Source organism: Hypomesus nipponensis, chromosome 16 (assembly GCF_054491055.1).
Source record: "Hypomesus nipponensis isolate SF chromosome 16, ASM5449105v1, whole genome shotgun sequence".
Lineage (NCBI taxonomy): Eukaryota > Metazoa > Chordata > Actinopteri > Osmeriformes > Osmeridae > Hypomesus > Hypomesus nipponensis.
In genome coordinates, this window is record NC_140376.1 from 4,517,460 (window position 1) to 4,545,000 (window position 27,541).

The 27,541-nt window shown below is 47.1% G+C and overlaps 2 protein-coding genes across 2 annotated transcripts in view; both read right to left on the minus strand.

The window, feature by feature from the left end:
- Positions 1 to 22,231, minus strand: part of LOC146254461 (uncharacterized) — a 58,191-nt gene extending 35,960 nt beyond the window's left edge. The window contains exons 1-8 of the mRNA XM_084675454.1: positions 22,090 to 22,231; positions 20,591 to 20,632; positions 19,955 to 20,028; positions 18,634 to 18,702; positions 13,040 to 13,044; positions 12,426 to 12,563; positions 10,649 to 10,714; positions 6,338 to 6,461 (exon numbers count right to left, since the gene is read on the minus strand). Coding sequence (XP_084531580.1) covers positions 6,338 to 6,461; positions 10,649 to 10,714; positions 12,426 to 12,563; positions 13,040 to 13,044; positions 18,634 to 18,702; positions 19,955 to 20,028; positions 20,591 to 20,632; positions 22,090 to 22,231 — 660 coding nt within the window. The remainder of the gene's footprint in view (positions 1 to 6,337; positions 6,462 to 10,648; positions 10,715 to 12,425; positions 12,564 to 13,039; positions 13,045 to 18,633; positions 18,703 to 19,954; positions 20,029 to 20,590; positions 20,633 to 22,089) is intronic.
- A 289-nt stretch (positions 22,232 to 22,520) lies between these two features.
- The window catches only part of naaladl2 (N-acetylated alpha-linked acidic dipeptidase like 2), a 93,727-nt gene continuing 88,706 nt past the window's right edge, over positions 22,521 to 27,541 (minus strand). Inside the window, exon 14 of the mRNA XM_084675752.1 lies at positions 22,521 to 26,008. Within this exon, the coding sequence (XP_084531878.1) occupies positions 25,801 to 26,008 (208 nt within the window). The 3' untranslated portion in view covers positions 22,521 to 25,800. The remainder of the gene's footprint in view (positions 26,009 to 27,541) is intronic.

The following is a 27,541-nucleotide window of genomic DNA, read 5'->3' on the forward strand; positions in this document are numbered from 1 at the left end:
TAAGAAAATTGACAAAAATCCTTTGTCAACTCTCATGGGTCAACAACGAGAGAAATAATAAAAATGTTCTGTGGGTTAGTAGCTTTTTCTAACTTAGTCATTAGGAGATTTCACAGTTATAATCTTTTTTAAATAAATTAATGTTATGGTGTGTAATTATGCGGAGCTGGCATCTCTGTATAAGTAAAAAATTTGAAACGAATTATGAAGTACACAAGTCAGTAGAAAACAAGCTTAGACGACGGTAAAATGTATCTTCATAATTCTTTTTTGTCCAGAACATCATCATGCGTTGTGCTAACTGCCTTGTTTGTGTATAACATTTGGTCTTGTGTGTTTCCTGACGGACTAAAAAGGACCAGTCTACTGGAAAATCTTACACTACTGCTCTGGCTGTCCTATCTAAAATAGGTCAAAAACTTGAGTGTTCAGCTACTCATCACTGATGCAAACACCAAGCCCCACAGCCCCAGCAGGGGGGGGGGGGTGAGGGGGGAGATGAGTCGACCACAACAGAATAAAATACTACTGGGAACGGTGTCGCCTCTCTACATACTGTTGTTTTTCGGTTGCGCTTTTTTCTGAAAATGTAGTTGGGGGGGGGGGGGGGGTCAGTGTTCCATCTATTATTTATAATGGACACACACTCCAACCTGCAATTGTTCTCAAGCCTAGTGTCAGCACTCACTGGACCACTGCACCTCTTTGGTGTTGAGACCAGTCACTTCAGTACGGTGTCCGCTGTTTGTAAACGCACACTGAATTATTTACCCTGACTGGTCAAAAGGCAGGTGGGGGTGGGGGTAGGGGTGGGTATAGGGGTGGGGGTAGGGGTAGCGGTAGGGGTGGGTGTGCAGAGTTCATTCTGATTGGACAATACTTCCATGTCCAAGAAGCCCCTTCTTGTGTGCAAGTGAGTGTGCCCATGTACGAGTGTCTGGGTGAACATGCAGCACACACTATGTGCGGCCATGCGTAATTCCTTTCTGTACAACACGAAATATTCATAAAGGTCATGCAGTCATATGTAAATCTCTCCTTCCACACAAAACTTTCAACGTCCCAACACGTATGTCACAACGGCGGGTCCTTGCACAACACTTGCACCCGACGCAGGACTTTGACACACTTCTGTGGGCTACGTTTGCTAGATTTGCTAGATTGGGGAGTCAGATGGCTGAGCGGTGAGGGAGTTGGGCTAGTAATCAAAAGGTTGCCGGATCGATTCCACGCCGTGCCAGATTACGTCGTGTCTCGGGCAAGGCACTTCACCCTACTTGCCTCGGGGGGAATGTCCCTTGTACTTACTGTAAGTCGCTCTGGATAAGAGCGTCTGCTAAATGTAGATTTTGTCGTCGCGCTGTACACGCTGGCTTGAGGAGCCACATGACTTGAATGTGTGGAGTGCTGTTGGAAGGGATGGAGGGCTGTTGGAGAATGGGTTTATCTATAACAGTCAGCCCTGAGACTTATTACTGGCCCCTTAAGGATAGTCTATCCTTGAAGAACAACAGAGAAATGGAAGAGATTGATTTTAGATTTCCTTGGTAGTGCACACACACACAAACACACACACCCTCACACACTCCAAACTGTCCCCTGGAGTTAAGTCCATATCTCAGATGGCAAAGATTTCGATGTTTGTATATAAGCATGGTTTTTGGGCAATAGCTCTGCATCAACACAACAGAGGAACAATATGACTTGACGAACACACACGCACGCACACACGCACACACACACACATGCACACACACAACAAAAAATGGATAGAATCCTACAGTTCCCTTGAACAAATACAAAAGAATCACCTCAGAAAAAGAAACTAAAACATCCGAGGTCTTGCTTTGTTCACCGTGCAGTCATACAGCCCACAGCAGTGCTTCGCCAATCTGAATCATTTTACATTTATTCATTTAGCAGACGCTAGATTTTCCCCAGGGACAGGGAAATCATATATCGCAACGTACATAGTAGTTTTGTTTGGCTTGGAGAAATGAAAACAGGGGGCTAGCCTAGCCGCGGCTAACTGCCTGAGCTACGTGTGGTTCTTCAAGGAGAGGCATCACAGCTACAAGTTCAGGCCGACGCCTCGGATTCTGTGTGTTCATGAGAGCCATGATTAGATTAGTGTTGTGCAGCCGGAGCTGGACAGGTGAGAGTAGACGACTCTCTGATCACAGACTGGCTGGAGCCGTTGCCCCGGACGACTGGGACATCACAATGCTGTAATGGATGGAGGAAGGGAGAGAAAGGGAGAGTGGATAGAGAAACAGAGAGATAGAGAAAGGGACAAATAGGAAGACAGCGAGAAAAAGAGAGAGAGCGAGATAAGGAGAGAGAGAGAGAGAGAGAGAGCGAGCGATATAGGGAGACAACGAGGAGGATGGACAGATGAATAGAGATGGAGAGAGGGGGGGGGGGTAGATAGATGCATAGAGAGAGGGAGAGAGAGGGGGATGGATAGATGAATGAGGGAGGGGGTGCATGGATGGAGGAGAAGCAGAGTGTAGACTGTATTGAGCAGCCCAGCTATGTTGTTCACTCGTCTGCTGCTGAGGAACTTTGATGAGGTTAACACCTCATAGACTACCGGAAGATTCTGAGAACCGAGGGGCAGATGGGAATGAAGGATGGAGGGAAGATTGTAGGCGTTGAACCAACCGATGGATGAATAAAACATCACAGGGTAAAAATTGATTTTTTGAACCATTGTGGTACCACAAAATGACAGGAAAAAAAAAAAGGGTGAGAGAGATATTTTAAATTCAAGCTCTTGGCTATCCGACAGAAGGCCCCATCACAAAAGGAGTCTGTGTATGAAAGAGGAGCCAGACAGACAGGAGTCTACCCATGAATCTCCATGACAAAACAACAACAACAACCCCACCATCTTTCTGCTGCTCTGCCTGCCAGGGTAGATACAAGTTCATCTTTCCAGAAATACACTCAGACCCGCGGGAAAGACTGCAGCTCTAAAATATATATATATATATATATATATATATATATATATATATATATATATATATATATATATATATATATATATATATATATATAAAGACTTCTCTAAAGATTTGTTTATCGAGTCAAATAATTGAAATCACTGTGAAAAAAGGGTGTTTTGGCTCTTGTTCATATTAATGGTCATTATGTATGAGATTAGAGAGAGAACAGGGGTGTGAGAACTAAATGCCTTCTATGTCCTCTTTGCCTTCCAGTTGGATTTTAATTGGAGGGAGACATTTATTTCTAGAGTACAATGAACATCTCTGCATTCAGCTACATCCGACCAGGAAAAAAGGCCCACATTCAGCTCCTGCTAATGCAAAAACGCCATTGTGTCACAAACTGGATTATATTGGTTTCAATGAGTTGCTCTTTATGCCTCAGTATCAGTCCTCCACTGGAGCTACACAGTGTTGTTAAGCCTCAAACTGACCACACGATAACACAAACGACTTACACATTCGAATATCAAGACGCAAGATAAAACTCGACACAGAAACACAAGGCAAAAAAAAAAAGACCTCAAAAGGATTCGATGCAGAAGCGTGACATGAACGCGAGGAGGGAATTCAAAACGAAGGCCGTTGAGGGTCTAATCCTCTGGCACCCCCCCCCCCCCGCCCCCCCCCCCCCCAGACGGAGGCATTGTTCGAGAGAACATGGCGCTCAAGACACGCGAGCTGGACCGGGAACTGTGCTCTTCACACCTGTGGGGCGTCATGTCATCCAGCCGTGGTCGACAGCCTCCACACACACACACACACAGCTGAGGGAGCGACACCCTGTTGGAGCTCACCTGACCAAACGCTGCCAACTGCCTTGTACCTTTCCTGCTGAGACACCAACACTGTCGCTGACATTGAGAAGCAGTGACCTGGAAATGCCCAAATGGTGCCCACACCCACACACACACACACACACACACACACACACACAAAGAGCACACACACATACTTGTGCACCACGGGCAAAGACATACATCATCACACACATGCACATGCCTGTGCCATGACGCGAATGGACTTGCAGATACACACGCACACCCGCACGCTCACACACACACCGTGGAGGGTCCCCGAGCCATCTGCATGAAGTGAAAAATGTGGCGTGCCACTAGCGTCCTCTGTGCCAGCCTGCGTGGTGACAGAGGCCATGGAGGAGAGAGAGGGGGGGGGGGGGGAGCGGGCGGAGGGGGGGCACGGGCGCGGGAGGTGACAGCTCGCAGCGCACACTTGGCTGAAACCCCACGCTGCAGTCACAACACAAGAACACACGGCGCCACTGAAACAAGCCGGGGAAGGCTTCCCTCAGAGCGTGTTAGCCTCTAGCTAACACGGGGGCCCTGAGAATGGGGAAAGGACGAAACCATATGCTAACCACTTCTGGGAGGTAGCTGGGGCCCTCCGCTCATCCGGAGGGTGTGGCTTTCCTCGAGGCTCCTCCTTCTAACCGCCCGGGGCTCGCCTCAGAGTCTATGGACAGCCAATGGACAGGCAGGGTTTTCAAGCATCAGCATTCCTGGTTCCAAACCAAACAGCCAAACCAACCACTTTTCCTGTCCTCCCCCGCTTCCCTCTAATGACCCTCCCCTCTCCTCTCAGTCTCTCCCCCTGCACTCAACTTTCCCCTTCACTCTCCTCCCTCTTCCTCTTTCCTTCTCCCCCCCACTTCCATCCATCTGTCCTTCTCCCTTCTCATCCTCCTCTCTCCATCCCCCCCCCCTCCCCCCCCCTTCCCTCCCCACCCGCTCCCCAGAGGTTGAAACATTAAAGAGGGGTCAGATTTGTTGAGTTATGAGAGCGTGGGCATTTTTATGAGTGTGCCAGACCATTGTCTGACATTTTGAATACATTATTCATACATTTAAACAGTGGCCAAATCCAAGTAAGAAACCATATGCATTTTTAATGGTTTTATATTTCAGATTATTAATTTTCCCTCTGAAGTTGTAAGAGACCTGGCCAACCCTAACTATAAATCCCAGAATCCTCCCTGGCGGTTCTAAAGCCACTTCCTGTCCTGCCTGACCCTTAATGAGTTCCAGGAAGCCATTAGGCTCATTTGCATGTTCAACTAGAGGCTTGGCGCACGCCTGCACCAACTGTTTAACAGGATTGCTGACCCACACAGGAACTCTGCCTGGGGGGGAGAGAAGGGAGGCGGGAGGCGAGAAGGAGATGTTGGGAGAGGGCGGGAGAAGGGAGGCGAGGAAAGAAGAGGACGGGAAAAGGAGGAGAGGAGAGGAGGGGAGAAAGGAGGAGAGGATGGGAGAAAGGAGGAGAGGATGGGAGAAGGGAGGAGAGGAGAGGAGGGGAGAAAGGAGGAGAGGATGGGAGAAGAGGAGAGGAGGGGAGAAAGGAGGAGAGGGAATAAGAAGGGAAGGAGAGAGGAGACTTGACATTTTTCGACGCCGTTTGGAACGGGACGGCGACGCCGTCAGTCTCCGCGCGTCCCCTCCGTTGACAGCGGCAATAAGAAGGTCGCTATTTCATCACGCGCGCCCATGGAGGCGCCGACAGAGACATTTTCCCTCCTATTGTCTCATCAGTGGGCAAATCACCCTCATCAGTCAGCGTTACAGATCCACTGCATCATCCCGGCTCTCGTCACCTGTTCTAATCTGTCATTTAGGGACGCCAGGGATTCTGCCACCGCGTCTCAGTACTAAATAACACAACGCTCGCCCGCATGCCTGAATTCAAATGTCGATACTGGAGGATAGATGCTGTGAAAAAAGGTGTCGGAGCGGCCGTGGATGGAAAAAAGGAGCGTGGAGATTAAAGATGAGGGACATGAGATTGGATGAACAGCCAAGGTATAAAATATCCCAGGCAGCAAGCAGGGGTTGTTAATTGATAAGGTGGTACTGTATATTTCGGGTCCCATATTTTGTTTGGGGACACATGAAAGGGAGTTCTGAGCTAGGTAATAACAATCTCTCCTTGACAATATCCGTCCATGTCTCTCCGAGGTTGGCACTAGGATATGAGTTCTTTTATTGCCTTTCTGGATTTGCATTTCACCGCTGAGCGATGGTGACACTGGAAGAGGCTTTCGTGCATTTGGATGGAAGCTGCGACCGGCTCTCTTTCGAGAGCACAATGGAGGGAAAGCAGTTTGGCAATAAACATGTAATCTTCCGCACTCACGGCGCTAGCTAACTAGCTAGCGTCATTGCGCGGTAGTCTCCTGTAATCAGTAATCAGCTGACACAGCGTGTTAGGTGTTGAGCCAGGCCAAGGAATGAAGTGCGTCTCAAAACAAACAAGTGTGCCTGTGGATATTCTAGAGAAGTTTCGGAGGGCTGTGATCAAACAAGTCTTACCGTGACAATCAGCATGAGTCCCTTCAGGAAGGTCAGCAGAGACGTGATTGGCTGGATGATTGCCTGAGCCAATAGGATCCCCAGAGACAGAGTCCAGGTAAAAGCGGGGATGACGTAGATATGGCTGTGGACACATGCAGTACACGGGCCCACACACACACACACACACACACACACACACACACACACACACACACACACACACACACACACACACACACACACACACACACACACACACACACACACACACACACACACACACACACACACACACACACACACACACACACACACGTAAAATCCTTCGTTATCAGGCAGATGGAAACACATGTCAGAATAAGAGCCGTGTCGTTTCTTTTAAAGAGTCCACAGAATTTTCACTGAATTACATGATCACAATTATTACTTCAATCTGCTGAACAAACATTGCACTACTAAATGAAAAATAAATATAGTTTCATTGAGGGAAGTGATTTTGATCAGCACATTCATTGACTGCTTTTCCGAATGTTCTGCAATTATATACCCGTTATTAAAACAATTAATCAACTGAGAAGATTAGCATTAGCCACTAAAGTATCCAATCAACCCGAGATAGTTTTCCACGGCGCAGGTCTGCAAGGCCAGTGTAGGGTGTCAAGTTTAGAGGGCCTGAAATAACCTATTGATTAGCGCCGCGAGGGGAATCATTTCAAACTCACTGGAGGTTTCTCACTTCAATAAGCAAACCTGGTCCCAGAGCCGAGCATTCACCAGCTCTCCTCTCTCATACCCAGCTCTCCTCTCTCACCCACCATCCCTCCTCTCTCCCCCACCCACCCCACCAGGCAGGAGAAAAGGGTCTAATCAAGCACTTAGGCGCTCCCCTTCCGAACCCCCAAACGTCCGTGAAAACAGATCCTGTGAATAATATCCAAGTTAAGTGTTTACCGGGGTGGAACCAAACAAATTACCTCTCTAAACTGATTAAGGTAATTACAGCATCAGTCCTAGGGGGAGAAAACAAAATTGTGTGTGTGTGTGTGTGGGGTATGGATCTGGGGGGGAGGGGTAATGGGAGGGGTAGGGGGGTGTTACTGTGAGCACAATTGATTCCATCCACAAAAGATGACACTGTCGGGAAGGGTGGTTGTGTGGTGTTGACCGGTGACTTGAGCAAAGTGGAATGCACTTGACATACTGTAAAACTCCTGAGAAGTAATCTGTTGGGCCATGACTATGCTGTGAGTCAGGTGGCTGAGCGGTAATCGGGCTAGTAATCAGAAGGTTGCCAGTTCGATTCCCGGCTGTGCAAAATTACTTTGTGTCCTTTGTCAAGGCGCGTCACCCTACTTGCCTCGGGGGGGAATGTCCCTGTACTTACTGTAAGTCGCTCTGGATAAGACTGTCTGCTAAATGACTAAATGTAAAAGTAAATGTGCTGGGAAACTTCTAGAAACCCGAAAAACCGGACAGGTGATCACTCTCTAGCCGGGTGCATCAAGAGAGGAACGCTCCCCTTTGGACCTGGGTTAGGTTCTCAGGCTGGACCCAACTCTTCCATGACGGAGAACAATCGCATCTGGACGGCAGATCGCACAAAGAGGCGTTTTTAGACGTTTCGGTTCCTCTCTGTGGTGACTGTTTGTTCGGAGAGCTCAGGGTCTCCTTAGAAGCAGCCTAGTGAGAGGGTTCTCTCAGCCGCGAGGAGAGGGAAAACCCTCCTCAGTGACAGTTCCTACAGCTAGACCACCTCATCTCCACTCTCCCCTTGAGACGCTCCCAGCCTTGGCTTAGGAGCCCATGAAGGACTCTACTGTTTTTGTCTCTATGTGTTTGTTTGTTTGTTTGTGTGTTTGTCGCTTTGGTGTATTGAGGTTGAAAACCTTAAGCACATCAAACACGGCTTCTTACTTCCCCTAAAAGAACCATCCCCTAAAAGAACACCACTCCAAACAGCCACTCCACTGAACTCTGAGAATCAGAGAAGAAGGGGTACAAGCCCTGCGCAGGACATAAGCCCCACCTCTCTCCCCAACAAATTATAATTCAAAGTCAAACTTAAAAGACGCGATATGACTGCAGCATCACACGGCGTGAACCCCCAAAACTGATCTCCAACTCAGTGTCACCCAGGATGTTAAGCTCCACCCCTGTCCTCACCCCACAAGCTCCACCCACAAACGGGGCCCGTGGGGTTCAGGAGCTGGGAGGTTGTGTGTTAGAATGCTAATACTGTGAAGCCAGGCTTGCTGTCTGTGTCGATTCATCAACCCTGCTTCCCTGGGCTCCTCTTCACAAAGCACTTCTCAAATGAAATCCTGTAGCGGGGGCAAGCTGCCAGTGGGGAGGGAGATGTGTGTGTGTGTTGGGGGGTGGGGGGGTGGGGGGGTGGGAGAGAGAGAATGCGGTAAGCAATAACACCACTCAAAAGCGCTTATGGATAATTTTCCCTGATAAATAAACTGCTTAATTATTCATGTCCGCAGAACTTTAAAGTGCTCGCTTGGTTCTGTCGCCCGCAAGATAAATTGATCTTTTCAGTCTGATAATAGAGTATTATTTCTGCTGCTGGAATTTGTGTCCTCTGTGTGTGTGTGCGTGTGTGTGTGTGTGACGCATGCGCCGTTTGCATGTGGTGTTTGTGAGGCATGTGCGTAAAGTGTTGTTGGTTGTGTGTGTGGAAGTGTGCATGTGTGGATGTGTGTGTGTGTGAGTGTGTGGGTGTGAGTGTGTGGGTGTGTGTTTATAGGGGAGCTGAGAGAAGAGCTTTAATTAAAATGAAAACATCCTCAGTGCCTCTCTCCTCCTCCCACCTCAAGGGCACCAGGAACCAGGAGGTCCATTCTTGCACTGACAAGCTGCCACACAATGTCTGGACTTCACTTGGAGAGCCATTCTACAACCCACGAGGAACATACCGGTTTTAGAAGATGAAATATGGACCGGTGTCCTTTTTTGAAGTTCTAGCCGTTTGCAAAGCCCATTACGGGTCATATCAGAGACAGTGTTTTTTTTTCCTCTCTCTTTGTTTGATTTTATACGGAAGATATCTTTACCTTTTGTATCCAGGCTAGTCCAGTAATGCTTCTCATGTGACGCTGGCGCTAAACAAACCGTGCTCTGTTAACGTTCGGTCCGTCTTTATCGAACACACTGTCCCTCTAAAAGCACTTGGAAATCCGCTGGCTGTCACCTCGTCTGAAGACCGAGTGCGTGGAGCCTCAAGGAGTCCACACAGACATGACCAGACGTGGCACAAGGTTGCAATTAGAGCCCTGTCCTCATTCAATTAGCTCAGCATATGCAGCTCCTGGAGCAGACTCTGATTAGCGGAGTTGTATAGGTCTACGAGTTTGTGTGTTCCAGTCAGGAATGGGGGTGGGGTACTAATGGCTACCCTGGCATTACAAACCTTCCTCATCTAGAACTCTCTCGCTCTCTACGCCTCCTCTGCTTCCTCTCCCCCGTTTCACGCGACGCACACTTCCAAGGCTGCCTTTGATTACGCCGCTGGAACGGCAACCCTTTCATGTCCGCGCGTTAATAGGTTGGAGAAATGTGATCTATTCTCGGTTGAATGGCAGTCAACGGCATGGAGAGCAGTCTTTAGGTGGAAGTCTCTCTTGGACCCAGAGATAGACAACAAAAACAACCCCCTCTGCTCCATCTCCATCTACCCCTCTTCTTCTCCTCTTAAAGATTCCCCATCTTGATGATGACACGGCATTACCCCCCCCCCCCTGCCCCCTCCCCAAGTACCGGTTGGAACGACCGTTTCTTCTGGCTATCGTCAGCAACAACACACTATTGCATCACGCCTCCCCATGTAATATGCAGGAGCCACGGTGCATTCGGATGTGGCGGCTCTTAGCGGTATCAAACAGAGTGTTTTGAAAGGCAAACTTTCGCTCAAGATGATGAAAGGCAGTGATTTGTTCAAAGTCAATTGCGAGATTTAAAGATACAGTATGAACAATCACAGGACCCGGGGGAAAAACATTTAGGACCTTCTACCCATGCCTGGAGGCACAGACAGATATAAGACACACATTCTATATTCATAATCAAACTACGTGCTACTTAGTGTCTCTGCAGACCGTGTTTTCCTCACATCTAAAGTAGAACGTGAGACAGACATTGAGATGAATCATCTCTCACCTACAGCGGGCCGTGTGCAGAACGCTTGATGGAGCAGCTCTCAGTGCCGACACAGGAGAACGCTATTTGGAATTCCAGAGAGTTCTCACCAGCCAGACATGAGAAGCTCTCTTTGCTTTCTTCTCTGCATGTCACCTGAAGCTGAAGTTCTTCAACTAAAGAACTCACCTGACCTGGAGAAGGGAAGCATAGGCCTCACTGCCTGCAAGCACATAGCTGATGCCTACAGACACGCTGGAGAGAGAGACACACAGAGACAGAGACACACAGAGACAGAGAAGAGGCACTCATTATCCATAGAATCAAAAATCACCCAATCAAAAGGCAGACATTATACTTGTGTGTTACATCAAGCCAGCTCCCTTTCAGTCATTCCAGCCCTCCAGCCAGGGAGACTCAGGAAACAGGAAGTCTCTCCTTTAAACGGCGTCTTTAGGAAGAACAACATGGAGAGTTGGGATGGCGACAGGCCTTGGTGTTGCTGGCATATTTTAGCCTCGCCAAAGTTATCCATCACCTCAAGGCTGTGACCAGGTGTGTGTTAGCGCGCGTGCATGGGCATGTGTGCACAGTAGATCAAAGTTAAGGTGCAGCAGCAGTGTGTGTGTGTGTGTGTGTGTGTGTGTGTGTGTGTGTGTGCGTGTGCGTGTGTGTCTGTGTGTGTGTGTGTGTGTGTAAGGGAGTCGCAGAGCCGCTGGAGGTAAAAGCAGCAGGTCATGGCGGGGCATTGATCGAGCACTAAGCCTCACCAACACAATGAAGGGCCTATCGATCGAAGGTATGTTACAGGGGGGCTGTCTAAATGCTGATAACAAGCTCTGTTCTATCAACAGGACCAAACAGCCACTGGTCCTCCATAATAAGCCACACATTACTCCACAGATCATGCCTGACAGAACAGTAAATGATATTGTGTGGTGCCACCAGCTCCAACTTGTTCTCTAGATCCTACCTGGAAGTCTGTTGTGGTTTATGTACTACAGTGGCTGACTGACCAGCATACCAAGGAGGGGGCTATAAAGTATGGTCTGTTCTCCCAGGGCTTAAAGCTGTGAGATATTACAGGTACAAACATGATGACGGGAATCAGTCAACTTGAAGGAAGGGGCGGTGGAGGTCGTTTTTTTCTTATTTTTCAAGCTTTAAGACGTAATAGAGACCGAGCATAACAGTAAAGTCAGGGCTGAGAGAGAAGGTGTTTTTGACGGTGAGAAAAAAATCTCATTATGCAAATTCTGCATCATAAATACAACCTCCTTACAGGATGAAGTCAGCTGATTAATGCTTGCTTCGTCATTTGTGCAGAATGCATTTGACTGGCTGGGCTCATTATTTTCAGGGGCAAAAACGAGGTGGGGGGGGGGGGGGGACGGCAGTTGGTTTTGGAGAGACATGACATTTAACCTATAAATAACATCTCTGCTCCCTGCTCGCTGATAAGGCCAGGGCGAGACCACCACAGCACTCGAGGTCTCCCACTTTCAAGATCGAATCTCACCCACGTCTCGCCCTCCAGTTGAGATCCGCGCACCGGGAACAGACAGATCTCACTCTCCACCCAGCCTCCTTCCACACCCCATGTCCCCTCCAACACCATGTCATTGTCTCTCTGTCACCTAACTGCGGCAGTGTGGCACTTGAGTATTCACTAACCCCTCAACAGCATTTCCGACCCCCAAAAAACATTCTCAATCATTGATTTGATTGTATTCTCTTGCTTCATGACGCACCATTGACGTCAAAGGGTTTTCAAAAGAACCACCAAGTCATTTTTACATCCTATGAATATTGGTTTAGTGCTGGTTAACAGCATATGTGGAAAATCCTTCATACAAAAGGCCCACAGTGGAAGGGCAAAGCAGTTGCACTGACAGTTGAACATTTCAAATGTTTCCTAAAACATTGACGGCGGCAGCTGTGTGTGTTGGTTCCTATAGCAACTTACAACTGGAAGAGCAGGATGAAGTTGAAGGCGTGGCTCATGGGTCTGCTGAGGAACAGGACACCCAGGACATGGAGGTTAGGGTGCAGCCTCTCCTCTCCCCTCAGAGGGGTCCTGCGACCCTGTGAAGTAGGCCCGTGTCTGCAGAGACATACACACACACACATTTAGTCATTTAGCAGATGCTCTTATCCAGAGCGACTTACAGTAAGTACAGGGACATTCTCCCCCGAGGCAAGTAGGGTGAAGTGCCTTGCCCAAGGACACAACGTCATTTGGGCACGGCCGGGAATCGAACTGGTAACCTTCTGATTACTAGCCCGCTTCCCTAACCGCTCAGCCACCTGACACACACACACACACACACACACACAATCTGGTCTCTGTTTCCCTTTGTCAGGTTGGTCACGACTTATGGCATAACGTTTTTCAGATCAAAATGAATGCAAAACCTTAGCCTTAGCCTTGAAATTCCTTCAAATCATCTGATCATGCTGTGCCCCATTGACGGTAAACTAAAGCTGTCAGACAGACAGAGGCACGTCATCGACAGGTAAGTTACTTGGACGCGTGCTCAAGCTGACAGTTACATGAATGCTTTGCTGGCTTTATCAGACCGTCCCTGTCAGACAAACACAGTTAGCCAACATTCACATGCTCAACTCAACCGTCATCAGCCAGCTAGTCATTCAGCTAGTCAGCCAGCTAAACAGTCAGCCAGCTAAACAGTCAGCCAGCTAAACAGTCAGCCAGCTAAACAGTCAGCCAGCTAAACAGTCAGTCATTCAGTCATCTAAACAGTCAGTCAGACAGTCAGTCAGACAGTCAGTCATTCAGTCATCTAAACAGTCAGTCAGACAGACAGTCAGTCAGCTAAACAGTCAGTCAGTGAGACAGTCAGTCAGTCAGTTAAACAGTCAGTCAGTCAACCCCATCCACAGTAACAGATGGGAGCACACAGTAAAGAACATGATTTGTAATGCCCGCAAAAACAATAAAGACAGTTACAGGAACAGTTTCAGTCTCTGATAAAACTAACTACTCAACCCGCCAAATGATTGTATTCAATTATCAATGATAATATCTAAATTACACAACTGAACATGTAGCCAATACTGCACATAATGAGTAACCCTTGACATAAAAAAAAACACATCAAATGTATGCCCATTAGACTGAAAGCTTTGTCAAACAAAGCAACTGCATTTACCTCAATACTAGACACAGCTCCTCTAAGCACACCCAAACCAGAGAGACCCACAGCTGGATGTCATTACCTACTCACACCCTTCAACCCCTCCAACACTTTTGGGGCACAGTTCAAGACTATCAGAGGGGCGGGAAATCAAGCTGTTTTTACCTCAATTGATAGTCTTCAACAACTCATCATTATTTATGTTTTATATTTGTATACATTTACATGATTTATTTGTACATATTAGGTTAATCTTGTCCTTTTCCCCTACCAAGGACTTATATCCTTCTTACTTGGCTTTGTCAGGCCCCGCCTCCAAAAACATACTTGTTTGTTGCGAGCACTCTTCTGTTTGAGAACACCAGAGAAATAATGGTGGAAACACAACTGGTGGTTTGGACTTTGGTGGTCTGACAGCGATTTGAGATGGGTGGTCTTGAGTTGTGGTGACATCGGACAGTCACACGGTCTGTCAGTCAAACAGTCGGTCAGTAGTCAGTCAGACAAGCGTTCCTCGGAGAAACAGCCATTTCGGGTGACAGGTACATCTCCCAGGATAAGCAGCAGGGATGGATAGCGTGATGGCGGGGGGATGAAGGGATGGAGGGACAGAGAGATGGGGGGGGGGGGGGTGAGTACTCTGTTCACTCGTCCGCTGAGCGGCAGCGGCGTTAATGGATGAGCGGTGTCATCCCTCAGTGCCGCCCGGGCGAGGGGCCGCTACCCATCAGCCATCACTCTCCCGCCACTTCCCATGGACGCCACGCTACGATGCTCGCCGACGCCCAAACTACCTCCCCCTCGCTCCTCTTTTATCTGGTAAATAATGAATCAGTGGAAGGATGGATGAGAGAGAGGGAAGGGAAAGACAAATATGGACGGGCTGGAGAGGTGTACGGGCGTTGAGGAGTAGCAGAGGGATCAGACCAGAGGGAGCATTAATCCTCTCCAGTCTCTCGGCTCCAGTCTCTCTGCTCCAGTCTCTCTCTCCAATCTCTCTCTCCAGTCCTCCCTTCTTCAGTCTCTCTGCTCCAGTCTCTCTGCTCCAGTCTCTCTGCTCCAGTCTCTCTCTCCCTCAGTCTCCCTTCTTCAGTCTCTCTGCTCCAGTCTCTCTGCTCCAGTCTCTCTGCTCCAGTTCTCTCAGCTCCAGTCTCCCTGCTCCAGTCTCTCTGCTCCAGTCTCTCTGCTCCAGTCTCTCTGCTCCAGTCTCTCTGCTCCAGTCCTCCCTGCTCCAGTCTCCCTGCTCCAGTCTCTCTGCTCCAGTCTCCCTGCTCCAGTCTCTCCTCTCTGCTCCAGTCTCTCTGCTCCAGTCTCTCTGCTCCAGTCTCTCTGCTCCAGTCTCTCTGCTCCAGCCCATATTCTCCAGTCTCCCTGCTCCAGTGGTATATTTTTTCTGGGTGTCACAATTTACCTGAACATTACTGTGTGTTAAAGTCATGGATGAGTGAGAGATGGAAGTCACCCTGCAGAAACTCCATGTACATGTAAATGGCTCTTCAAACTGATATCTGAGGGTTCCTGCCTGAACAGTGGCTGGTTCAAACAAACACACTCATTAAAACCCTCGCCATATGGTTTTATACTAACATGAAAACCACATAACAACTCAGCTCCATTTCCCTAACAACACACACACACACACACACACACACACACACACACACACACACACACACACACACACACACTCACACACACACACACACACACTTCCACTAAGAAATCGCTTGTGTCAGCCAGCCTAGCTTATAGTATCAAAGAGAAACTTGGCAGTAATCCAGTTCCACACTCTGTTCTGAGGTTCCAGTATGAGACTGATGTACTGTACTCAATCACAAATGTTTTAAAGGACATGGGATCAGAACTTGAAGGTATATTAGCTGTTCTCTAAAAGACTCCATCTGTAGACCCTGATAGTGCCAAGTCATTAATTCTGAGATTCTGCATCTCTTTCCCACCTGTCAGTACTTACATGACACAAGTGAGTAGGATATTTAGCCCAGGCTGGATAGCAAAGTAACTGTGCGTCATGTTCAAACAGCTGAAATGCTAGGGCAAAGCTAATTAGTTGGAATTCAAGTCAAGGACCCCTGACTGCACCAAATGCTAACCACGGGGATCCGCCAATAAATAACAATGACCAAAATGGATGCCTTTTGGAGCACTTCATTATATGTCAAGCATTAAAGTACACAAGAGTGCCATGGACAAGCTTGCTGGCTACAATGAGACAGAGAGGTGGAATGCATGGTCGTTTCATTCTATGTCCTTTATTTAATTACCAATTACATCAGCGAAACAGGAGAAGGGAGACGGGGAGGAAACCAATTGTTCCCCAAATGAGAATAGTGAACATCGATGGCACAGTTTAAATGTACATTTAAACCACGATCAAGAACGCAGCCGTGTGGACAGTCAGCATTCAATCAACCTACATCTGCAACACGCGTCTACAGTGAGGATACAGCCCTCCTACGACAACAACACGTGCAGTGTGTGAATTACGGGGGGTGGGGGTTGACCCCCCTAATTAAGACTGTGGTGTGTGTAGGGGGGGGGTTGTCATTGCATAATTCGCTCTCTGAACACGTATGTACGGTAGGTACGTTGTACCTCACCAAGCGTCCACGTGAAAGTCAGTAGTGTGGGAGCTGGGGCTGTCTGGGTGTTTGGCTAACACTGGAGGCACCCATGATGAACGAGGAGGATTCTGTATGCTGCTTATGGAGGGATACACATTTAACCGCGCAATATGGAACAGATAGCAGCTGGGCCTTTCTTTCCCCCCGCAGAGAGAAATCCATCTTTTTAATAGGCCTCTTATCAAGTCGCCCACCAAACGAGCCGCGGCGGCTGCATACGAAAGGCTGCCGCCAGCGCCTAATTGAATCATGGAATATCGGCGCCCCTGCGAGAGCCTATCAGATGACACCGTCGACCCGGCGTATAAATTAGGCCCGCGTCTCGCCGCACAAAAACAGAGAACCCCCCCCCCCCGTGACAGCGAAGGTCCGCCGTCCTCCCGCTACGTTGTCTCAGTCAGAGCCGCGGTAGCAGCGATCGCTGATCAATTTCAGGGAGTTTATTGGTGGCAATGGGAGGGATGGATGGATCTGAAGGACTCCGTCTTGTTCAAGTGAATCCATAAGCTGGAGTGGGGTGTGTTTGAGCGGGTGTAATTAAGATGCTCCAAGCTTTAATGGCCAATTACAGGATCGTGCAGAATGAGAGAGAGAGGGAGAGAGATGGAGTGAGAGAGAGAGATAAAGAGAGGAAGAAAGAGACAGCGTATCAGCCATGATTAAATAAGATTCACTGTGTGGGTGCAAATGCCCGCTAATGTTGCAATCCTGAAAGATCGATAAGTCATGTTCCACAAGATGACTGACGGGCGGAGCTTTATGAAACCACGCGACGACTGGAGGAGAGTCAACGGCTAAATTGACTGAAACAGAGCCTGCCACTAACCCTCCACCGTCACTAGAGATGGGGGGGGGGGGGGTTCTCATTAGTCCACCTCACTCACTCTCTCTCTCCATCCAGACATTCACCTATTCCTCAACGATCCACATCCAGAAGCTTCTCCTGCCTGGGGCTGAAGATGTCAGATCAACAGTTTTCCATCTTACAAAGACAGGCAACTGAGACCCCCCCCCCCCCACTCAGGGCGGGATAAAGCCTTCTTCTTCTCCCCCTGCTGGTGTCTGGGGAGTAGGGAGAGCGCTTCCAGCGCTTCCCCCTCCTCCTCATTTCCTGTGACGGGGCAGGCCCCTCTCCATCGCTCCATTCATCTTCATTAGCCCTCTGCTCCCTCCATCTCCTGCCTCAAATGCTTAATGTCTCTCCTCTGGCTCGGCCCGGGCCTGCGCTGGTGAGTCAGCCCTGACACTGCTGGGGTTACAGCAGGCACGTGTGGGTGTTTAGGTGTGTGTATGTGTGTCCACCCCCCGGATAATGCTATCGCCTTGGTTTTACACCAGCAACAATACAGCCGCCATCTGTTCCCTGACGCCTGATAACCCACCACATAACGTGGCGCGCACACACACACACACGCACACACACACACATATATATATATATATACACACCAACATATACACACACACACCTCTCTCTAGCTTATAAAAGTGAGAAGAGCCAGCAAATGCTGACACTACTCTCAAATTTTCATGAGTGCATTTGCTCGATTGTTGACACCTGTGTTGGTGGCTGGGTCTTTGGTGGTGGTGTGTACTGCTGAGTGTGTCATGAATGCAGGTCAGGGCATTAGCCCACTGTCCACAGCTATTGGACCATATCAGAACACTCCACAATACAGCTCATGAAATTTTCATTCCCACTAATGTCTATCTGGGCTTGGGAACAGGGTGGAGAAGCTCAGAGGACTGGATCAAACACGCTGGACCAAGACCAACCAACAGCAGCTGGCAACAATTACTGGGCATTATGTGATGTTGTGGGAACCCAGAGAGACAGCCCCAGTGGCAAACAGAATCCAAAACCCTGGCCACTGTGTGTGTGTGTGTGTGTGTGTGTGTGTGTCATTGTGTTGTGTGTGTATTGTGTGTTTCAGTGTGTGTGTGTGTTTTTGGGCATGGGTAGTATTTACCTGCTTCCTCGCTCTCCTCCCCTTCCTCCTCCTCTTCTTCAGGGGAAGGGGCAAGCAGCTTCCTCCAGGACCACGTCCTCCATCTCAGTCCTCCCCGACTCGCACACCTGAGACAAGAACCGCCAGTGTGACATTTAACCAGAATTCTTTCCCAGTAGATAGTGGAATCACATAATGTGGATCTAACATTGAACAGGTTAGGAGAGGTAGTGTTTTCAAGGATGCTCCGTCCTGTCACAGGAGGCTCAGCCACAACAATGTTTAAGTTTGAACTTGTTTCACATAAAAAGTTAGGGAAGAGAAAGTATTTCCATGAATACTTCAGGACAAAGATATTCAGTATGGATTGCACAAAGACACAAATGATTTAAAAGATGAGGTTCTTCCAGAAGCACTTGGTTTACCTTGAAGTTCTCCATCTGGACCACCTGGCATCTCTGGAGCAGGTCAACAAACAGGTAGATGAGCAGAGCCTGCAAAGTGACCACAAGGTACACCGCTGAAACAGTATTCCTACCCAGCAACAGACGACACACGGACCATCTTTCTGAAACCAACACACCAACACAACAGCCGTCACCGCGCACACAGAGCAGAGCGAACACACACAGCAAGTAGGTCGAATATATTACGAAGGTAAAACACGTTTGTATGCAAATCTGTGTGTGTGTGTTTGTGAAGAGTGTGCACGTCTTTTCCCACTCTTGACACGGTGGCACGCTTCCTATTAAACGTGTGAGAAAGCACCCAGGGTGAACTTTACATGAAGACCACCGCCTCATCTCACCACAGTCCCACATCCCCCTAACCCATCCCCCTCCCACATCCCCTCTCCACATCCCCATCCCCCTCCACATCCCCCTCCACATCCCCCTCCCCATCCCCTCCACATCCCCCTCCACATCCCCCTCCCCATCCCCCTCCCCCATCCCCCTCCCCATTTCCCTCCACATGCCCCTCCCCATTTCCCTCCACATGCCCCTCCACTTCCCCTCCACATGCCCCTCCACTTCCCCTCCACATGCCCCTCCCCATCCCCCTCCACTTCCCCTCCACATCCCCCTCCCTACTTCCCCTCCACATCCCCCTCCACTTCCCCTCCACTTCCCCTCCACATGCCCCTCCCGGGGGCTCAGTCTGATCTAACGTGAGTGGATAGGTGGAAGCATGTGCCCTTTTATGACGCAGTCACCCACCCATGCAAGTAGATCAGTGATTTTCCTTAGAGAAGAGGGTGACATAAGGTGGGGTAGTGGGGCGTGCATTTGCAGAATTAAAGTATGGCTGATGACAGGGGCGTAGGTTTCATTACACATGTCCCACCCACTTTTTCAAAATGGCAAATCTGTCCACCCCCCCACTTTTAAATTTGAGTCATTTAGCAGACGCTCTTATCCAGAGCGACTTACAGTAAGTACAGGGACATTTCCCAGAGGCAAGTAGGGTGAAGTGCCTTGCATCTTTTGCACACAACAACAATGTTGTTGTTGCACACACAACATCATTTGGCTCGTCTGGGAAATCGAACCAGCAACCTTCTGATTAATAGCCCAATTCCCTAACCGTTCAGCCACCTGACTCCCTACTTTAATTTAGGAAAATGATATTATTAAGACCTAACCCTCGGTTATAAATAAAAACAAGCTGTCACGTCCACATTTGAAAGCAAAGCTATGTCCCGGGATAACGGTACAACAAATCGCTGTGGGTCAACGTCAGACTCACCTGTACCAGGAAGCCGATGAGGAAGGAGACCAGGAAGGGGAGGAGCCCGGCGTGAGCTATCGTCACAGGAAGACCTGCAGGTGAGAAGAGCGGAAGACAAACCCCAACGGGTTCCTTCAGAAGACGTGTCATCAGACCTTCATCCTGACTCTGCACCTTCATTCGATTCTAACCAGTTCTCCATTCTGGCGGACAATGAGAGATGGACTTCTCGGCTTATTTTGTCAGAATTTTCATTATTCTGTCTGTACAGCACAAAATATGCACTTAAAATGTAATGGGTTGTGGGTATTCCTGTATGTAGTCTGAGTGATTAAATATTTCCGGAGATGAACGACAGCCGGCTTCGTGAGAATGACAAAACCGTGTTTTAAAACAAAGTCGTTAAACTCAACGCCCTGTGTGATTGCTGCTTTCATAAATGCCTACATTATCCTCCTCACACCATAAAACTCTGTGTGCAATTCTCGGCAGCGTGTCGGAAAATGTTCAGAATGACATACAGTGGATGTCTGTTGAAATTTCAAATCAACCATTGGGAAGCATTCCAGTATGTTTTAGCAAAGATGAAGGTCGTTTGGGAGATGTGCTGAACATGGTTTGTACTGGTTCAGCTGAAAAGGAAGCACCACTCACCCAATATGCCTGTTCCCAGAATGGTTGCAATGGATAAGAAATCTAGACAGAAAATGTTTGAGACAGTAAATATCCGTTTGACTACTTCAACACCAGTAATCTTTATCAGACAAGGCATAGGAAATAGTCATGCATGACCAAGGTGACTAGGGCATAACAGCAGGAACAAATATGTATTATAATAATAAAACATTAAAAAAGTAAAGAAATAAAAATAATTATTCAATGTTTAGGACACCAAACAACTGAATTTAATCAATACAAAAATCAGAATCAGAAACACAATACAGTATTATTGTCACTGAAGGCCTTAAAGTTATTCCTACAAGATGATGGTACAATATTGTAATTTAATGTCAGTATATATATATATATATATATATATATATTCATTCTGATGTACACTCTCAGACCTGTGCCTGGCCATATAAAATATGGTTTTAGTCATTAAAAATGACGCTTTATCATAATCTTTTTTAGAGTGTCTTGTTCTCCGCCATTGAAGCACATAATCTGTCACCTCTAAATAACAGTCAGCGCAGCAGGCATGGAGATTGATAACAGCGAGTATCAACACTGCAAGTGACCATAATGGAGCTATAATGACGTTGGTATTTGGAGCCTTGGCCATTTCCTCACCAGTCGGACATAAGTCATCGTGACACATCTCATTCATATGCTGAACAACTTTTACATAAAGAGAAAAAGAGAGAGGAAATAATGACAGAGAAAGAGAGCGAGAGAGAGAGAGAGAGGGGGGGGAGAGAGAAGAGAGAGAGGGGGGGGGGAGAGAGAAAGAGAGAGGTATAGTACATTGTCCACAGCAGGGCCTGTTTAAGTGGAAGGTTGTGTAGTTCTGTGGCTAGAGCTTCTGTTGCTAGAGGTTCTCCAGCTAGATATTATGTAGTTGGAGCATCTGTAGTAGCTATAGGTTCTCCAGCTAGATATTCGGTAGTTTGAGTGTGTAGATGGTCTGCAGCTACAATGTAAAGAGCACTTCAGTGCAGCACCAATGCTGCCATTACAAATGGTTCTGAAAGTAATTTTCACAAAGCATATACCCTACATTAACGCTTCAGTAGCCTACTCGAGAGGCTGCGGATTATAGCTTTGATGTTCTCACAAGAAGCTTTTAACATCGGAGATTGTTGTGAAATTGCTGTTTACAAAATAACATATGGATCATCAGCATCTACATGCAGACTGAACGTCGCCAGACAGCAGCATCCGCACGAGGAATACGGAACAGACAGGAGCAGCGTCCAGTAGAATGCAGTGACGTAATGCTTGGATGCCTCTTCACTCGGGCAAATAGCGACAAACACAAATCATTTAGTACCGCCTAAGCGGAGCTATAAACAGAAATTCAAACTGCCAAATGGACCATTGGTGTGGTAGCCTATTCATGCTTTTAATAAAGCGTTCTCCTATCGGCGTGGGGTTTATATAAGCGAATGAATACCAAGTGCCGTTTTGAACATCATTTGTCTGATACTCACAGCACTGCAGGTAAATAAATCTCAATTTCCAGGGTCTATCCTGGTTTTTCCGCGTGATTTTGATGGACAGAGTGGAGACATTGCTGTCAGACATGGGATAGGGACTGGTTTGAGAGATCTCCTCCGCCTCCGTCGCCATCATCATGTCCTCTTCTACTCTTTTCCGGATGCGACGCCGCACCTGCTAGGAATGCGGGGCGCCTGCGCTCGAGAGTATCCTGAATAGAGCTGGCCGCACCAAGTGGATACTATTAGTCAACTGAAAATCACACTTTGTACATTTGGCCTATACGAATATGCTTTTTTGTAATTTTCCGATAAGAACATGCACAGTAGGTATTTGCATTACAACGTGAACAGAAAATTGTCAAAAAGACACAAGAAAAGATCCCACCGCCACTGTAAACAAATATTGTATTTGTTTTATTCGTATTTGATTCTAATAAGTCACACTGTCAAAGAGTAAAAACATTGCAAACGCATCCTTGAAAACAAACATGCAGTGTTTTGTTGGTAAACGGAGGAAAGTCGAAAAAGTAATGTGAGTCCAGCATGCAATGAAACCCAATACTTTCATTAACTATTTACTAAAACGATGTATGCTTTAATACTAATTAAAAAAAGGAACCGACCTCAGACCTACAAATAGGCTACCTGTAGATGAGCAATGACAAGCCTGTAATATTCTTCGCTGGAAGAAAAAAAAGTTTGTGTTTTAGATATGTTTAGGAGTCTAAAATGATACGTTACATGCAGGAATCATGACATACATTGGAAATGTGTCAATAAATCATTCCCTGTTCTATTATCTACCTTTTGGTTGTCCTTACAAAATATTCCAGACACAGACAAGATGAATTACAGAAACTTGCTTTTGTTTATGGTTTTTTGTTCATTTTTCTGAGGGGAACCTCTCAGGCAGTTGTTGAAGTCTACCGCACTATGGCCTACTGGTCAGTTCATGGTGTTAAATTGACATGAGGTATATCTTTGTCGAGCAGGAGGAAGGGTGGTTGTAACACAGAATTAGACTCATGCAATCAAAATCCTTATTAAACGAATTGACCCTCCTATATTATTGCAATTAATTATTTAACGCTGAGAAAATGTGCCCACCGGGTCAGAACGTGGTATTTTCCTAATTGAATTGGATAAATTGAACCAAATGTTGATACAAACCAAAATGAAATTCATGACATAAATAAGTGATTTAAATCACAAAGCGTCTCAAGTTGCCTCAAAATCTAATGAGCCGTAGTGCAAATTTACATATTATTAATGACAGATATTAAACCATGCTTGTGCTACAAATCAAATATTCTCCATGTCCCTCGCTATTAACATGGATGTACAAAACATCAAATAAATAAAGTCCCAAACTTTTGCTACACTTGGTCTAGCCAGTACGCAACAACCCTACAGTATGTACAAAACACCACAAAACGGTCTTTGTGGAAGTATAAGCAAGCAGAGAGATAAACCAAAACACACTTCATACTGAGTCGCAGCTCATCTAAAGGAACAAAAGTGTGGTTTGGTGCAGCTAAATAACTACCAGCACATCATTCATCTGAAAAGGGGTCATGCTTTGCGTGGTATTACTTTTAGAAAAAGCCACTGTGCTTTGAAGAACTTTTCCACATTGATAAGTTAGAGGACACAACATATCCTGTTATGAAGTTTTGTAATTTCACAGTGTATATGCAATTTGATTGCCATAACAGCAATAATAAATGCTGATTAACTGAATAGTTTATAGAAGAGTTGAAAGAGAGCTGTTTTAATTTCTGTCACCTTTGTGAGCTGATTGTTTTTCGCTGAATAAATTAGCTAATGGGTTTGTAGAATAATTGGGCACTTCATTTTTGGTATTCATGCAAACCCACATTCTGCACTTCATAATATGCAGTCGTATCTTGTACAAACAATTACATTATTAAAGGTACAATCAAAGGCACGTACATCATTTAAAGCTTTGATAAATTTGCCCTCCCTGAATGAAGTGTTCTAATTCAACAATCAAATTCCAAAACATGACACAGCAAAGCCTACATTTGTAGCAAGAAAATCACAAATGTGAACATGAAAAAAAAACACATCAACAATATCTTACACTACTAAGAAAAGAAGCACAAATACAAACATCTCTCAGTGAAGAAGTCTACACATCTCCGTTGATCCTCGAAGTGGAAGTGCATGACGACACGCATCACCGCTCCCTACCCGGCTTGGTGACAAACAAATAACAGCAGGATATCCAAAGCAGACTCGGTTCCAGAACTAATTAAATGGGGGGGGGGGGCATTTCTTTTCACAAGGGGGACATGCATTTACAAAGCATGTATGAGAGTCAAAATAAGAGCAGACCTGCATATTTTGTAGGAGAGTGTAGCCATCTTGATAAATGCCACACTGGCATTTATTTTTTGAGGGGGCACAGCATTGCCCCCCAATGCCCCCCCCCCGCCAAAAAAAACCTTGGAGCCGACCCTGATCCAAAGTCAATCATGAGAAAACCATAGAAATGAAGGTGAAAACCCACGTCTTACAAAGTGTGTCTTATCTCAACTATTCTAATCAAATCTACTCATCATGCTCACCTCTAAAAGATACAGAACACCTGATCTCTACAAACTATCTTTAGCCCGACGGTCGCTTCAAATCAGCAGGCACGCTGGGTGCAGAGAGTAGCGTATTAGGATTAGCCAACCTGAGAGCGGATAATATGATTGCTTGTTTTGCAGAAATTGCACGATGGCGCATGCGAGCACATCCAGCTAGCCGTTCAGTGTTTATCTACATTTTGTCAAAGCGTTGTTGACTTGCAATACTCCTAGCTAATTCACCCAAATCTGTCAGACATCATCCAATTCAGAATTATTTTTGTCGCTATTTATCTTTCACAGCCTGATGTTCCTCCACAGGCCGCAAAGTCTTTAAACCGCATCTCCAGCCCAACACTAACCTGTGGCATGAGAATCTGGGGGGAAGAGTGTGCAACTTTCCACTTGAGGCAAAATCAATCTTGTTTCCACCTCTGGAGCAAAGTTTCCCTCTGAATAGATCCAAGATCGCCTGAAACTCCAAACTGAAGCCATAATCGTTAAGGAAGAAAACACAACAAGGGGCACAGCGCCCTTTCTGAACACAGCTTCAGCGAGAACCCCTCGATCTTTGAACACTTTACTTCGGCTTACAAAATGTCCGACTGGCACGGCTAGCCCTGAGGTTGTGTGAATTTGTACAGCAGAATAAGTCAAAACCCTTCTGACAGTCATAGAGCTATACTCCCAAAAAAATATGTCGAAATTAGGAATGTTCACCAAAAGGCCGTTGCCTCACTCGGCGATCAAGATGAGCAAGGTGACCTCAAACAGAAGTCTGCATCGTATCTCCAAATAACTTTTACAGTAAGTGTGTTCTCTGTACAAAGCCTCTCTTTGCTGTGCTGTTTAAATGTAGTTTCATGTGAAATGATGAATGTTTCAAAGGCCATCTCCACAGTAGGAGCAAACCAGGGTCAATTCAACCAGAGGTCTGCATAATATCATCAGATTACTGCAGTCTCTTTTCAAAGCCTTCTGTGTCTCTCAAGGGTAAAATGGCTTCTGTGCTGGCACCTGAGTCACTTAGATCCACAAGCTCACAGGTGCAACAGCACAGAAAAACCTGTCGTCAAACTCAGGTGTCTTGGAGGCCAGGGGTCAGAGGTCAAATGGTGTCATCGGGGTTGTTCTCGAAGAGGTCGAGGCCGCTGCTGATGAGTCTCTGGGCATAAACGATGGAGCTGGTTATGTGGGACAGAGACTGATTGACCGCCTGGTTGACTGCCTGGTTGCTGGACGGTCCGGGCGTTTCCTCGGCGAACCTCAGGATGGAGAAGCGAGGGCCCTTCCCCGGAAGGCTGTACAGCAGGTTCCTGAATGACGAGGTAACGAGAGGAGAACACAGAGGTCAACCTTCAGAAAACACAGATCCTCCCATCCGTCCATCCACACACACAAACAAACACCCAAGCACACTTGTTTTGCTCAGACACACGGGCCATCGATCAAGCCCCACACCCTGACGTTGTCGAGGTGCGATACGCGCCCCCGGCTGAGAGCAGGAGTTGTCTGTAGGTCAAATGAGACGAATGCCGTTGGTTCCTCTTCACACTGCTGACTCGCCCATTGATTTCTTGTAAAGGCGCTGCATTGGGGGCCTAACAGAAGAAATAAGGTCATTCTTCATCTGTAAACAGGTTGGCCTTAGGGTTTAAGGTTCCACGGCGACCTTCAGGAGCGAGTCTCCATGGAGACGACACAGCCATGGCCGCAGGAACTAGGGGTGCTGAGGGTGCTGCAGCACCCCCTGACAGCACGAGAATTTAAAATCATATGACCACCGTGGCACAGCTCCGCAGTAGCCGACTGGCCATCGGGAGCACCGGGAGAAGAAGAACGATGGAAAACCAGGCTAAGAAACGTAGGTTGGGGCTGAAAAATTAAGAGACAAAGAAATCACCTTCACTAGACAAGGTTTTACCAATTGAAAAACGGTTTGTAAAATGTTTATTTTACATAAAGCTCAACTATTTTGCCCTCAAATAAAGGCCAAAAAATGTGCGCGCTCGCATTAAGGATAGAACTCCCAATCTTGCATCACATCGGACACTGAATATGCTTGCATTAGCAGGGCAGCTGTGGTGGCGTATATGGGGGCCAGTTCTGGTGGGCCGGTCTGGATCAAAGTCCAGGGCCTATTTTGACTCCCAGTACGTCCCTGCCGCCGCGCAACATCAAGCCCTCCTGTTTAAGGCTGTTCAAAGTACATTTTCATGTACCGGGTGTTTATTTCTTTTACCTGCGACCTCTTGATCCGCAGTCAATTGCAGAACACTACAATGTGTAGTTGTGTGTTTGAGGCCTGGCCCTTGTTTAAGAGTCTGTTGATATACAGCTGTTTTCTTATTCATGATCTAAGGAACAGAGGGTCCACAGAACCTCTTACTGCCCACTTGAATAACCTGACACGGATGAAAACTTTTAAATCATGCTCTACATGAATCAATGCACTACTTCTTACCCTGGAGACATGAGCTTTATATTTCTTCAGAGCAAAGACCTTATTTTACGAGAGCCTTGGATTCATATTTCTTTTCTGTTTGAAGAAGAAAAAAGGATAAAAAAAAGGCTTTGAAACATCTCCAAGTGAGCAGGCGGAGGGGCTCGTATCGATCTCCCTGGTCCCTAGGAACCCAGCATCTGGACTTAATGGAGGAAGGGTTCAGTTCCACAACAGACCAAGCTGGGTTTAACTTCCCTGAGTGGATCCCAGGTGTCTGTCACAAGAGCACCCCCCCCCCCCCCCCCCCCCCCCCCCCCCCCCCCCCGGTGACAACTTCACACACTGCTCTTGGTCTGGTGGCTGTCTGAGGCACCGGCACACTGTTTGAAAAGCCATCCATCCT